The following is a 15,274-nucleotide window of genomic DNA, read 5'->3' as shown; positions in this document are numbered from 1 at the left end:
TATAAGCAATTCTATTCGGGGAGACAATTTGATTGTATGGACAACCGAATCTCCCGGTGAATGTTTGTTTATCTTTAACAACTAAATTTAATACTTTTGAAGAGTATCCAACCGTTAGCTTGGATTTTGAAGACTACATAAGGAGATCAACACATGTTGAAGAACGCACAAATTATGACGATGACTCCAAACAGAGAAAGCTTTATTCTTTGTTATACTTATACTCTTGTTACTGAGTGAGAAGTTCTTTAAAGTGCTTCGTTGATTGTAATCTCTTTTGAGAAGTGTTAGAGCGTAAACACTAAAAGAAGGAAAACGTAAGATTTTGCTCCTTTTTTCAGTGTTTATTCTCAGTTAGTTTATCTTAAAGTGTAGGATGATGCAATGAATAAAATTTTCTTTCGACCCAAAATTATAAACATTCATTTCTTTTGACCCCAAAAAAATAACCCCACATGCGGTACATATTCTCATAGAAATTTCAGATGAACGACTCTGCCAGCTGACTACTGGAACACAGCTTCAAAATCTCGTCAATGCAATCAAAATGGTTTTAGCAAGTTGAATGAAAAATACGAAAAGCGAGTCTAACAAAAATATCGCAACAATCCGAGCTTCTCGACCAGGTATGAGCCGATGAATTAATCTAAGAGAACCGACGAAAATGCTAACGCCCTATGATTTGATCGAAGCTGTTGACAGAAACCAGTATCTCACTGTCAACACAATTGAACAATGACAGGTTACGACTTCTCTTGGTAACCATAATAGACAACATGCATTCGCAAACCTAGTCGAAACACAATAGGAATGTGAGCCGTATCCAGGACAGGCACAACTCAAGAGACTAGGAAACTTTCATTGAATTCGACACGGTTACATAAAGCTGTCATTAGCCAAAAACCATGAAACGAAATACCATCAGAGATGAAATTAGGTAGCCATTGGCTTCAGGACCGTGAGAAGATCGCTACACCAAAGTATCAATTCTGCATTAGCAAGGTTAGATCACATACTCTAAATATCGGCAATTATAAGATTCCCTCTTATCAAATCAAAATAATTTTTGAAACTATGACAAGTTACGGACAAAAATGAGCCGCTCCGTGTATCGAGCAAAGTTTGCCAACAATTATGGTTAGAAACAACCAAAATAATTAGAATTCACTTTTGTACGAACCCAAGCAATTGAAAAGGTCATCATCACTTTCATCAGACTTATCACGAACCTCAACATCACCTTTACCATCTTCATCTCCTACTTCCTCATCTTTCTCAGGCTTTTCTGCTTCCTCCTGCAACCCAAGAAACACATCAATAAACAGCCAGATTTACCAAGATAAAACCGCAGCCTTTATGACATCAATATTTGAACTCCAGCTCTGTGCGCTCAACAACCAATTGTTACAGGTGCTACCAATTAAGATGTATGTTACTTTACTTTTAATGTTGACATTCAACGATTTTCCTAGAATTACAACCCAACTAGGATTGTGCAGTAGTTTATCCAGATTGATTAAATGACATGTCGCAGGTCAAAAAGCAGACTGACTCGGTGTCCACCTGTTCATCCAGTGAAAGTAAATGGTCAACCTTATTAAACTGATTCTCTGATCCTTGATCATGGAAAATGTACAAGTCAGCGATGAGCCAGGGGAATCAATCCCTCAATGCAATGCAACAATAACACTATGCCACTCACCCACCATTCTATTTGTACGAAAGATTGATTCATCATTTACTGTATCAACAAGATTGTTACCTAAAATACAAAACTTCTACAGCGTGAGACACACCTTGGCCCTCAACTTTTAAATGTGCACACTCAGCATCTGACCTACGTGATTTTGTGGCAACATTTCATACAGGTATACCATTTATCATAACCGTTTTCATCAAGACATCAACAACTGCTCAAATGGCGGACAAACCACTAGGACTGGTTGAACTGTCAATTCAAACAATCACTAGACCAAATAGTCCACAGATCCAGTTAGACAGTCATGCACACTTTAGTTTATAACTTTTTTCCTTTATACATACATTGGTTTCAGGTGATGACTCCCCATCCTCTTCCTCAGCCGTCATGCTTGCTGAAACATCTTTACTTGATTCTTTCCCTGCCTGAGCAGCAGCTTGGAGACGCTCAATCACCAATTCAAAATGAGAATGATCTGCAGAAATAACACAATATAATGGACATTCACTTACATAACATCCGATTTCCCGCTAGGATAAGCAAAAGTATACCAAAGATCTAACTGAACAATTTGACTGCAGTGTCCGTAGGGGAATATCGCATATTGACAAGTCAACACCTGACATGCCAAAGAAGACTCTACAACATTGCTTATGCCAGGGAACCCATGATGTTTTTAGATAAGCACAATTCAAATACGATAGAGAAAGACAACTATTTTTCAGTAATGATTGTCGATGAAAAGTTCTGAATCTGGTATATCCATTGCAGCCCACGAAAGAATGACTAAAACCAGGGGAAAAGAGCAGTGTGAAACCATTTCAATGTGGAGCAACGCTAATGCACAAAGAAATTGCTCCAGTAATGACCTTATGCATGAATAAGATCATACATAAAGATTCGTGAGCAAAGATCTACAATTGCAGTTCCAAGTACAACTACTGACAGTAATGTTAAACAAATATTCCCCCCAACCATCCACATCAACCTCCCAAACCCAACAAAATCCACGCTAAAACTAAATAAATACAAGTGGAGTGGCGTGGTGTGAAAAAAACAAGAGATTCTGCTCCAAAACAGGGAGGTCAAAGGAATTACTTGAAAAAATGAGCAGACATTGATAATGGCTCTGTTATAGAAGAATATATGTCCGAAAATGAAGATGTAAAAATGACAGAACTGACGTGGCTTATATGCAAACAAGATAGAAGTAGTCATGCATGCATTGCCATAATCATCACTGTGAGGATTTTAGTTGAATAATATACTACGGAGAGTGCATAGTTTTTGTGGTTTGTCCATTTTTAATTACCTTTACAATTGGAAATTGGAAAATTATATGTGTCAGGTACAGTTCGTTGACAAGGTATAAATAGTACACATAGTTAAGTTTGTTTAGATTTGATTAAAGGGTTACTTCCTATATAGGTCAGTGATTTTATAATATAAAGTTCTAAGGATCTCTCTATTGATGATCTAACGAATTTACTTCATATATTCCATTTGGTTTTTGACAAAATAAAGTTTCCTGGTAATATCGGGTTTTTTGCTTTTTCTGATAAAGCCAGAGATATCATTTTCGACACAAAGATGAAGGTGTAAAGAGAAAAAATAGTTTGCGACCATCCATTATCTTGTCTTCATTAATCCCACGTCAGTTCTATCATTTTTCTCTGATAGCTATCAACAGGGAAAAGGAAAAGAAAATAGATAAAGAAGTTGGAGTTGTCTCACCTTTTGCACGGCTGTCCAAAGCTTCAGAAAGCCTTAACCGATTTTGACGTTCTTCTTTCTTAAATTTCAACTTTATTTGCTGGCGTGTCAATTTGGGGAAGAGTTCTTTAATCATTGAGAGATCCGTTCCAAATTGCCTTATACCCTGGAACATGTTACGAGGCATGCCGAACTAAGTATTGAACTGGTGGTCCAGTAATGTGCTACATTTATGTCTCAGATAGAAAGGAACTCTAAACCCCTAATCACAACTGACAATTTTTCTGAAGAAAATAATGTACCAATTCTCAATCTCAAGCCAAAAGCAAGAAAGAAGAAAAAAACCAGAAATAATTTCAATAAAGATAGAATAGTCTTCCTTACTAGGCCGATACTCAAATGCTCAAGCAAAGAGGGGAATCAGAAAAAAAAAAAAAATTACCAGGCAGCTCATCTGCAACTAATTCTCTACAGAAGATTAAGATTTACAAAGCAAATAGATTTGAGTTAAAATCTTATTCCACGCACCTCATAAAATAGTTCAGTGTCTTGCTTTGACCACCTAGTGCGAGGTGTTTTCTCCATGAAAGACTGGTAATTGAACAAAAGAGGAGCTGGTTCAGCACTACTGCTGGCTTCGTTAGTGGAGTCTTTTCCTTGCTCAGAAGGAAAACTCTCACCCTCCTTATGAGAAGCATCTCCCTGAGTTGATTTGTCAGCACTGCATTGATATGCAATTAGACTCCTAACAGCAATGTACTCAGTATAATTTCACTAAGCGCATAATCAATGCAAAAGCCATGTACTAGGTTTCTATTATCTCTATTTCAGCCGTCTAGCATATGCAATACAATCAAGTCGCAGCTTTAGTTTTTCTGACTGTCAGTCCAGGCACAAAACACAATTAAACTGCAGAATCTAAACAGACTCCAAAATTTCTAACGAAGAAATGGCCAGGTTAATCAACTTTTGATTTTTCTTCCATTTACTTGGCACTTTGTCAGACAAATTGGTTAAAACCCAAACCAGATGTTATCATTATTATACAATATCCTGCTCGGAAAATGCATCAACAGACCATTGCCCACATTAGAAATTAGAAAAAGTATAAGCAGCTTTTGACTCCTCCCAAGATCTCAGAAGGCCTGCAATTGATATTATGCATCATGAGGGCATGAAATATCATGTTCAAAGCAGACAACCCAGTGCCATAGGGTAATGTTCACTCTCTCAACACAAGCCACCACAAATTTTGTCTCTCAAAATCTGTTATTGGGAAAAGAAAAGGCTGGAGTTCATCAAATAAGAGCTTCCAAGAAACTATTTATTAAAACAATCAGCTAAACCAATTATGAACAAACTTTGGCAATAACTACTTGCATTGTCAAATAAAATAGCAGAGGCAAATATCACAGTGGATTCAGATACCTGTAATTATTTGAATTAGCTTTTGATGGTTTTGCCTTTTTGACCTGCAAAACAACACACACATATAAGCACCAGAATGAAGAATAGCAACAAGTTTCTGGATCAGAATTCCAAAAAACCATGAAAAAACTAAAGAATCATATTGTGTACCGTTAAACGCTCCTTATGTTCTGCAAGAAGAATTAGATCCTTAATGCGCAACTTTCGATAGTCAATTTCATCCTCTGGGGTTTGAAGCAGAACCTTATCCACTACATAAGACGAAACAATATGCCTATGGTGAGAGAGAGAGAGAGAAAGAGATCGAATAGGGAATTCTCAAACACCCATAGATGTTATTACCGCATCTTTTGCCACGCCGAGTAGAGTGAGAGAACTTCTTGCGAGGTTCTCCAGTACTTTTTTCAGAGGCTTTATTGGCTTCTTTCTTCTTTTCTTCTTTCTGTTTCTTAGCCAATGGTCTTTCTGACTTTCTTGGAGTACTTCTCTTCTGTGAGGAATTCCGTGTCCTATATTCATCACCATCATATAGTTCATCTCCATTGGAGGGACTATGAGTATGAGCTTCAGCTGAGTTGTTGCCATCAGAGTTAGCCTCCCCATCAGACCCGTCAACAAGTTGGTGTGGAGTAGGACACTTTCTCAAATGCCTTGATGATTTGTTAACTTCACTCATGGTATTAGAAATACAGGATTTGTCTTGCATCAAATGAATATCCGACGCAGCCCAAGTTTCTTTATGATGGTGACTCTGCACAAGCCAGTTAAAACATTAAATAGGCTCAGAATATAAAATCAGATATGCATGTTAAAGCATTTTAATATTGAACTACATTTTCATCAAATAGCTTAAACTTTCACCTAAATTGCACGTATTATATCAATTTTTACATTGTACCAGATCAGGAGGTTGTGTTCACTTCAAAACTGGATTGCCTGAAATTAATAATCAATTTCAATGGCTTAATCTTGACCAAATTCCGGCTTACACGTGAAGGGAAGTTTAACAGCATGTAGCTATCAAGCCACGCCTTCATAAGCCGGCTTATAAACATTGTGCATTCACACTTTCTAGAGGCGTATGCTCATGTCAAACTCAGACAAATAGTTTACAAAAAACAAGACTCCTGTATAGCATCACTAAATGTCTACATGCCAATGTGCTTCATTGCTGTCTTAATACAATTGAAAACCAGCACTTCAGTCAAATGATTACCAAATCACCAGGCACATCAGAAACATCCATCGTATTTGCCGAGAACAGTGTATCTGAGTGTGATGGTTCATGAAAGGCTGGATTTTCGAAAGTACTATCTTCGAGCCTTATGGGTGAGTAATCAAATATATCATCAGGTATGGAGGTAGGAGCTGAGACTTGATCAAGATGGGTTTCACACAGAACCAGATCTCGGGGCATATCACCAGGCTCAACTTCTGAATTAGTGATGCAAAAAGTAGGTTTCCCTACTCCACTTTGTAATTCGGTCTCCAATAGATCTTCTCTCTCGGGCCTTCCTAGAATTACCAATTTTGAAAAAATTAGACAGCAGATGCAGCAAATAAGTGGCAAGTGAACTGCACTCAATAAGCAAAGTCAATACCGACGCCCGATGCAGTGATTCTCTCATGTGAACCGTCTGTAGTTTGCACATCAGGAAAAGTCTCTGCTTCCTGCATAGAACCAACATTTATTCACTAAATTAAGGTCAATTATTCCAAGTTAAAGAGAGAAATCTGCAAACATGTACAGGTAGTCACCTCTGTTTCTGACCTGTCCTTGTCAATACAACAATCCCCATAAACAGAGGCAGCATCTCGCCCATCCATTGCCATGTCTTGGGTCTCCTTTTCACAGAAACTAGAATGAATGTGAGGTTGTGCAGCATCACTTATGCTGGCTTCGATTGATTCAAGGTAATTAGAAGCTGGAAGATCTGAATCTCTTGTTCCGTTTATGTCCCTTGAAGGAAGAATGGCTGTTTTTTCTGACAACAGGGTCATATCCTCCTGACTAGTATCACCAATATCTGCAGACAGAAACAAGTTTCCATGATGAGAGCCTTGCGGTCAGTGAATGAAAACAAGTGATATGATCACCAATATTCAGCAAACCACAGGGCTAATAAGTCCTACAATAGAGTTCATGGTGATGCTCATCATGACGACAAGTTTCTATCTGCAGATATTAGTGGTACTAGTCAAGAAAATACGACCTCATAAAAACAAACCCAAAACTCAGCTAAGACATGAACATTTGTAAAACATTAAGTGCGATAAAATTGGGGCTTAGGCTTGGGTTGAAACTTGCTACAAGCCTTAAGTGCGATAAAATTGTAAATAGCGCCACTTGCTTCAGAAAAACATTAAGTCAGTTTTATAAACAGGAAGATGACAAGTAAAATACATATCATAGTTCATACCACTGGTTGCAAGTGGCCGAGGGAGTATATTGCAAATGAGGTCATCATCCATCCCGGCATCCATCTAAAGCCAAAAGCATCTTCGAGGTTAGAAATCTAGGAAGCATCGTATTGCAATATATTTAAGTCAGTTATATTTTGTCCAGCTCACCTGTCCATTAAATTCTTCAAAGACAAAAGAATCCTCAATATTTTGATTTTGCACAACCACGTCAGAAGGAAGAGCATATGAGGTACCAACATCCTGTTGAACCACAAGTTCAGATGAAGTACTCATCAGTCCCACGTGGTCCACCGCCAGTTGTGAACTTTCACTTCTCCTAGGCACCATTTGCCCAAAGCTACCAAGTGAAACCAAAGGTGAAGCATTGGGATCTGTCAACCTATCATCTTTTGGACCGACGTTCCCCGATGACTTTGTCGTGTCTGACATGGCAATACTTGGTGATACAGCCTCTTCCTTGTCTTTACCAGGGAGGATTGAAGTCCCCGATGAAGATGTTGGCTTTCTTAATGCTGGTCTTCCCTTGGGTTGAAATTTGCCAGCGGCAGTACCTAGCAAGAACTTGACATTAACCCCTGGAAAATCATGCTAGACACTAACAGTAAGTCCCATTAAAGACAAAAACCTTCTTACCTTTCTTTACGGCAGGTATAGGAAATATATCTTCAAAAGGATCCATTTTGACAAGCTTCAAGTCTGTTAGCACAGTCAGAAATACCCGATATACTAGTCAGAACTTGCATCTCTTAAAACACAGATACAGTTCAAAAAATTCACAGAACCTTGTTTCCACCTTGAACATAAATATTTCTCATTCTCTGAAAACCCCAAAGAGAAACAAAAATGGCGATATATTGCAATTCCGCTAAAAATCATCAAAAGCATAATGCGACTTACCAGTAATTTTCTTTCTCAAATACGCCCTATGTCGTATAATGGGAACAACCTCACAGAGCCACAAGCATGAACGCGAATTAATCTCAGAGGTAGGGCAAACCTATGTTGCACCGACACGTTCCGGAGGCCACCGTGTCACGCGGCGGACACGCTCGGACACGCGGTCAACGCGCCGCATAATCCCGATCCCTTTTGACAGCGAGTACCCGTTGTTTCGAATTTCGACAGATCGAGGCTCGGATGCTGCGAACCCCACGACGAATCCTCTCGAAGAAACGGGGAACGGGGAGGTGGGGGATCTGGGAATCGGTCCGGATCGGGGGAGAGAATTTGCCCGGGGAGGGAGGATCTGGAAATCTAGGTCGGGAAGGGTTTTGAGAACTCACCGACGACCCCCGATCCTCCCGAGCCGAGCGTCATGGATGAGCGAGCTGAGCGAATCGGAGTTTCCGCGGCGAGAGCTGCCGGAGATCTGATCGGAGGAGAGGAAGAGAGAGAGAGAGGGAGGGACTGTTGCAGTTGCAGAGACGAGAGAGAGATAGGGTCAAGAGAGTACTTGATGGAGAAAGAGGAATAATAAAAGCTTTCTGCCCGTCCTTAATAAAAAGGACGAAGATGGCTTCTTAAAAGCTTTAAAAAATTGGTGGAGAAAGAGGGATAATAAAAAGAACGGGCAGAAAATAAAAATGAAAATGGATACTCCAAAAGAAAAATATATATGGCCAAATGAAAGAATTTTTACTATATCACATGACATAATAAAATATACCGTATATAATTTATCAAATTAATTTGAGTTATTTATTTATTTGTGAATTTGTATCAAATTTAATTTAAATAAAATAATTAAAAAATGATAATTTATCATGTATATATAAATATATATATTTAATGTATAACGTGTCCCAACGTGTCGGAATTCTTTACTTTTTGAAAAACGACTTGTCGTCGTATCGTGTCGTGTCGCGTGTCGGTGTCGGTGCAACATAGGGGCAAACTACTTTGGCATCAGTGTCGCGACCTATTCGTCCCAATTAGATTTAGGCAAAGAGGTATTTGTCGACGGATATGAACATTAATTGATTTGTTTGAAAGACAAATCAAATAGTTCATTAATCCAAGGACCGAGGCACTCCCAAGCCTCATACCTCATACGACAAGAATCGTCTAATTTACGCATTTGATTGGAGCCGCTACTAGTCATGATTAAGGGTCAGCTAGAAACCCTGATCGAGACGCGGGAGTATTGTCTCGATACGCGTGAAAATCAGAGATTCTAAAGTTTGGGGACTTGATTATACTAGCTATCTAACTAGTGGCCTTTCGATACCTAAACTTAAATGTTCGCAAACTAAAGTACCGAGCAGCCTATCGAAAAAGCTAAGATTCCATATAACCGTTTTAAAAATAGAAAATAACAATCAATGTATTAAAAGTGTGCAACCAAATAATCATAAAGAAAATAAACAACTAGCGACCTAGCATCGTCTCTAGAAAGGAAAAGGCAATCAAAAACCCTAAGGTAAAGCCCTAATGGCTTATCCGATTTTTGGGAATTTTTTAAAGGATTTTTCTCATTTTTCATTTTTTGTGAGTTTTTTAACCTAAAATCTAGTGAAATTAGGCCAAAAACTGATTTCTGAACATTTCATAATTTTCTGGATTTTTTGAAATTTTTCTGAATTGTTTGAATTAAATTTTTTTATTTTTTTAGACTTTTTTTTATTTTTTAAACATTTTCGAAAATTTTTGGAATTTTTAATTTTTTTAATTTTTGAATTTTTAAATATTTTTATTAATAAAATGAGAATCCTGGACCGGATCCCCTAACCCGATCTGACCTAGCTATTCGACTTGGATTTCTGACCCGCCCGAAACTTCCATTTGAGCATTTCTTTTCAAATTTTTTTCTTTCTTTTCTCTTTTGTTTTTCTTCCGTTTCTTTTTCATTTTCTATTTTTTTTATTACTCTTCTTCATCCCCTTCTTCGGGCCTTTCCCAAAACTTCTTCTTCTTCATGTGTTCTTCATCGAGAACGTTTCCTTCTCGGTGGTTCACCGGCAGCCACCGCACCGAGCCGAAACTAGCCTCCTCGTCCGGCGCCGACGTCGAATCTGCTCCGGCCAAAACCATGACACCACTATCACTGAACCACCATGCTTAATCCAGCACCAACAGCCACCAAAACACCAACCTCGATGACCATTTCATTTTTCGACAACCAGATGTCCCGGCAACAAGTTGTACTACAACGCAGACAAACGAACATACACACATTCAAAACAAAAATAGCAAGCCTACGGTAGCGGCCTCAAACCGTGGGCAACGCCAACGTGAGGAGTAGATCTCCGGCGAAGGTCCCGTCCATGGCCGGCTCGAATGGCAAGAGATATGTCATAAAACCAAAAGAAATCACAGAAAACACGCAGATTCAGACACCATTTGACAAATGTGAACACTAATCAAACATAAAAATCGGGCTCCAAGCACTGATTCCACAAAAAAGCAACTCGAACCCCCATTTAGACATTTCGTCAAACATGTAATGTGCAAGTTGAGATATGTGTTCTAAAGTGACATCCAACACACTTTTCGGCCCTATCATGATATGTGAAGATCTAGACTGGTATATTTCACTCTAGCTCCGTCTCAGTTGGCACCGAAATGCTAAAAAACAACACGACTATATTCGACACTAAAAGCTTAAACAATTTGGTTTGGACATTTGATCAAACGGGTGAGGTGCAGCCCGAAAATAGAGTCACGGATCTAATTTTGACAAAGTTTATGGTCGATTTTCGATGTATAACGTTTAGACCGTCCTCACTGGGTGTCAAACAAATGTTCACCTCGGTCGACGGGGCCGGGCGATCACCGAATGGGCTTGGTGTGCCCGACACCCGAGAGGCAGGGGAAGAGGAGCGGAAACAGGGGAAGACAAGGATGAGGACCTGCCTGTTCGCAACTGGCCGAAGTGAGGCGCGACGACTGGGGGGGTTCGACGGCGTCTCGGGTGGCCCTCCGGCGAGTGGGTAAGACTCGGAAACTCGCCAATCTCTCTCGATCTCCTCCTCCCACTCTCTGTTCTCTCTTCTCCGAATTCTCTCTGTTTTCAACTTCCTGCCCCACGTGGAGCTCCGACGACCCAAAATGAGGGGAAGGTTAGCTCGGGCTCTCGACGCACGGCTAAGAGGGGGAGGAGATTCGTCCAGCCACCTCTGATGGAGCGGCCAGAACACTCTCCTCTCTAAGGACCCCTTGATCCTCCTTTTCTTCCTCAGTCTTTCTCTCTCTCCGATTCCCCCTATTCACCGAGCCCCCCTCCTCCTTTTAACGCCGAGAGAGAAGAGGATAACCTCCTCTCTTTGGGGATCACGGCTGCCCCTATTAATGCAAATGCACCTAATGTCTATATGCTATGCAATTTAATGAAAATATTTGTGTTTATGTATTAAAAATTAATGCCCTAATTTTATATGTAATTAACTTAAAACGAATAAGCAAAAATTAGGTGTCAACAATAAGCAAAGAACAGACATAAGCTATTTCAGGTTGCAAAATAGTAGTACCCCTTAAAACTCAATTAAACAATGCCATTGCCTTGCCGTGACTGATGCAACTTCCCCGAAACTCACAAATTGACTTTTCAACACTAAATCTTAAACTCTCGATACAAGCTTTCTTGTTCCAGACAAAAGGAGAATTAACATGATATTATGGGCCATGTTAACTATTGCATAAAGCCCCAACTTTTTTCATCCTAGTTATCCCAAGCCATTATCACTCAGTCTCAGGACCCAAAAAAGAAAAGCCAAAAGAGAGAGAGAGAAACTGGCATTTGCTCAATGAAGACAGGCCAAGACCACCAATTTCACAGTCATGACTACAAAGAAACCATGATATTATCGCTTTTCCAAAATCATCCCGTCTAGTGAATGCATCTATTGATTGGCTCAACTTGCCCAATTCTTCAGAAATTTTTCCTCCAAACACCATTTTTTTCTCCGCAAAGAGCTCAGAAACCAGGTCAGACACCCCCCAAAGATACTACACACAGCGAAAGAAGAAGCGAGACCGAGATTGGAATTACCTATAGAGTAGAGCCTTGTGGCGGATCGCAGCTAGGGTTTATGCTCGAAGTCGGCGGATTCTAGAGAAGATGTTCGATTTGCTTAGCTCTATCTTATATGGAGCGGACGTTTATGGAGAGGGTGTTGCTCTGATGGTAAGTACGCAGGGGTGTTTATGGTTTGGTTCAGTTCGGTTTTTCAAGAAAACCGAATCGAACTGAACTAGTAGTGTGCACAATTGAACCAAACCAAACCTCAATCCGAACCAAACCAAAAAACCAGTTCGATTAGGTTCGGTTCGGTTCGGTTCGACTCGATTCGATTTTAGGTTTTTTCTTCTTTTTTTTTTTGCTTTTATTCTCCACATCTCACAGCCTCAGGATATTGGAAAACAAAATGGATTTTGCCTTTGTCCCCCAATTCACAGAACCACTAACTTTGAGTTTTTTTTTTTTAAAAAACACTAAACAACCATTAATCCATGAACAAAATGAAACAAAATGACAGATATATGCACACTAAAGCACAAAGTGAAAGAGAGAGAAGAAGAAGAAAACCAAATGGTGAAAATATACTCCAAGAGAATGCCACCAGTTCAAACTCAAATGCTGAACAAAGCCACACTAGCCAAAAGTGATAAGCAAAAAGACTAAATAGAATAAAGGAAAATAGCAAGATGTAAAACAACCAGATTACTAAAAAACTTCGCAAGTAGAGCACAAGCACTAAATAAAAACATCTACAAGATGAGCTTCAAACCATTTGACCAGAGACTAACTACAGAACTTACATTTTTTATCTATTCGACTTTACAATCATATTACCGGTGCAGATAAAAGCAAACACGACAAATGGCGAGTTACATGCAAAGAGAAATGAAAGTGCAATCACCATTACCATATATTGGCTAGGAATTACATTTCGTAGTTTGTATTACAAGCAAATCTGCATACATGTTCAAAACCAGCAGGAGACATTGATCCCTAATGAAGAAACTCTTCGTACGCATCACAAAACTTAAGTCAAAATGAACTTCAAACCATTAGCTAAACGTATTAATGCATCATTTTGGATGCAGGTAGACACAATCAACCCTAGAACAACATTCACATGAAAGTACTAAACTCCCCCCAAAAAAGAAAATGAAATAAATAAAAATGGGAGGCTCATGTGAAACAAGATCAAGCCATCATCCGTCAAGAGAGGTTCGGCCTTCATCACTTGTGAATAGAATATCAAGAGCACTCAACCAGAGGGAAAGAAAAGTATGATCATGAAATGTAGGTCAAAGGACCAATAGCTTCAGTCTCACGTGAACTATCGAAAGAAACAAGGAAAGAAACCAAGGGACGAGGAGTGAAATGCCGGTGACTTCTCAAACATGGAGTGGGACCATTCACATCAGAAGCCATTGATGCATCTTCTGCTGTTCAAACATCATTATTAAGCACATCCCCTCCCTCATTTGAGCTCAACTTCATGTTTATTTTTAACCTTGAAGAGTAGAAAAAAGAAAGTAAGTATAGAGGCTAGACTAACACCGGCTAGACCCAAGATCCAAATTAGCATGAAAGTAAAGCAAAAGGTCTAAAAGCCAAACACAACATAATCTTCTATCCATCGTAATTTTCTACATACAATCTCCCCATCTCCCCAAGAAAGGAAGGTAAAAAAGAAAGCACAAGAACAGGGGAAGAAGAAACGGAAGAGATAGATACAAAGAGAGCCAACCCTCCATGCATCAAAATCGAGGAAGCCCGGCTTCGCACTCGCATCATCCTCGTGAATTGATATATTCACAAACTAAACTTAAGTGGGAAAAGAAACCCGTTGAAGCAACAATAATCCAGAATCATAGTCCTCAACATAAAGCCACACAAACTTAATCACTGCAAATCACAATCCAATTACTAGCCATCTCCCAGCAAATTCAAGTTGCAATTTCAAACCAAAAACCTAATTATTCAAACCAAAAGGCATATAAACACTTCATAGCAACGGCATGAAGAAACGATAAAAGAGAACAGTCTTGCCACTCCCACCGAGTCCGACGAGCACGGTGATGTTTCACTTCTTCTGCTTAAACAACCTAACTGTGAGCCAAAAACTACTCTCATCCCAATGCCGACCTCCAAAGAAGGAAAAAAAATGCCCACGATGGCCACGCTCCGACAAGAATCCAGAGCACAAAACAAAAAATGCCCCAATCTTCTCCATTAAGCACAGATTCGCTCCCCCACAAAACCCATAACCAAACAAATAATATGGCATTACAAAAGTTAGAATGGAGCAGAATTTGGCAAGAGCAAACTACCTGGATGAGAAGAGTGGTTGGCTAAGTTGCTGACTCCTAAAGCACCTTCACCGCCAGGATTCCTTAGCCACTCTCAAACTAAATTCGAGCGGCGCCTAGGGTTTGTAGGGCGGCGCGAAATTACGTCCGAGGGATTAGTGAAAGAACCCACCCCCATAACAATTGATTTCAGAGCGACAAAACCAAGCTTTGCGAGCACAAGGCTCAGAAACCGGCGTCGTCGATTCGAGCGATGAGTCCAACGACGGATCAAGAGTGCGCGTTGCAATCTAGGAGGATTTGGGAGGGATTGAGCGATTACGGAACGAGGCGCGGTGACGGAATGGAGAAGAGAGAGTCAAAACGAAGGTTAGGATTTCTTAGTGGCGATACTTTTGAGAGGGGTGAGAAAGAAGAGAATCGAGATGAAGAAATCATGTTTTCAATTCGATTCAACAGTTTGGTTCAATCTTTGAACCAAACTGAAATAAACCGAATCGAAGAGAAAGAGTGGTTATTTTTCATCATTCGAACCGAAAACCGAACTGAACCAAAATGCACAAAATTTTCGATTTGGTTCAGTTTTTCGGTTAGATTCTAACATCCCTAGTTAGGGGTGTGAATGGTTCGGTTTGGTTCGGTTTTCTTGAAAAACCGAACCGAACTGAACCATTAAGGGTGCCCCCTTGAACCGAACCGAAACTCACTCGAATCGAATTGGAACCAAATCGAAAAACCAATTTGGTTCGG

General features: G+C 39.7%; 1 protein-coding gene across 5 annotated transcripts; it reads right to left on the bottom strand.

Annotated features, from left to right (window-relative positions):
- Positions 1-831: 831 nt before the first annotated feature.
- Positions 832-14,997, bottom strand: LOC115675356 (uncharacterized). Of its 5 annotated transcripts, none has more exons than XM_056303588.1 (14): positions 14,546-14,997; positions 7,898-7,952; positions 7,412-7,815; positions 7,261-7,324; positions 6,599-6,867; positions 6,442-6,511; positions 6,057-6,355; positions 5,183-5,591; positions 4,991-5,091; positions 4,841-4,884; positions 3,941-4,133; positions 3,434-3,578; positions 2,044-2,174; positions 832-1,295 (listed from the first exon to the last, which is right to left on the bottom strand). In XM_056303588.1, the coding sequence occupies exons 2-14, from the start codon at positions 7,941-7,943 to the stop codon at positions 1,158-1,160; spliced, it is 2,313 nt and encodes a 770-aa protein (XP_056159563.1). In that variant the 5' UTR covers positions 7,944-7,952; positions 14,546-14,997; the 3' UTR covers positions 832-1,157. The 5 variants fall into 5 exon arrangements, with proteins under 5 accessions (XP_056159563.1, XP_056159559.1, XP_056159560.1 ...); XM_056303584.1 differs by lacking the exon at positions 14,546-14,997 and adding an exon at positions 8,548-8,741 and having other exon boundaries at positions 7,898-7,960; XM_056303585.1 differs by lacking the exon at positions 14,546-14,997 and adding an exon at positions 8,548-8,741 and having other exon boundaries at positions 6,057-6,351; positions 6,446-6,511; positions 6,612-6,867; positions 7,898-7,960.
- Between the last annotated feature and the right edge of the window lie 277 nt (positions 14,998-15,274).

The sequence above is a fragment of the Syzygium oleosum genome, unplaced genomic scaffold (assembly GCF_021117445.2).
Source record: "Syzygium oleosum isolate NSW1041296 unplaced genomic scaffold, Sole_v2.1 Sole_v2.28, whole genome shotgun sequence".
Taxonomy (NCBI): Eukaryota; Viridiplantae; Streptophyta; class Magnoliopsida; order Myrtales; family Myrtaceae; genus Syzygium; species Syzygium oleosum.
Note: the sequence above shows the minus strand (reverse complement) of the source record. Positions and strands in the feature narration are given on the sequence as shown.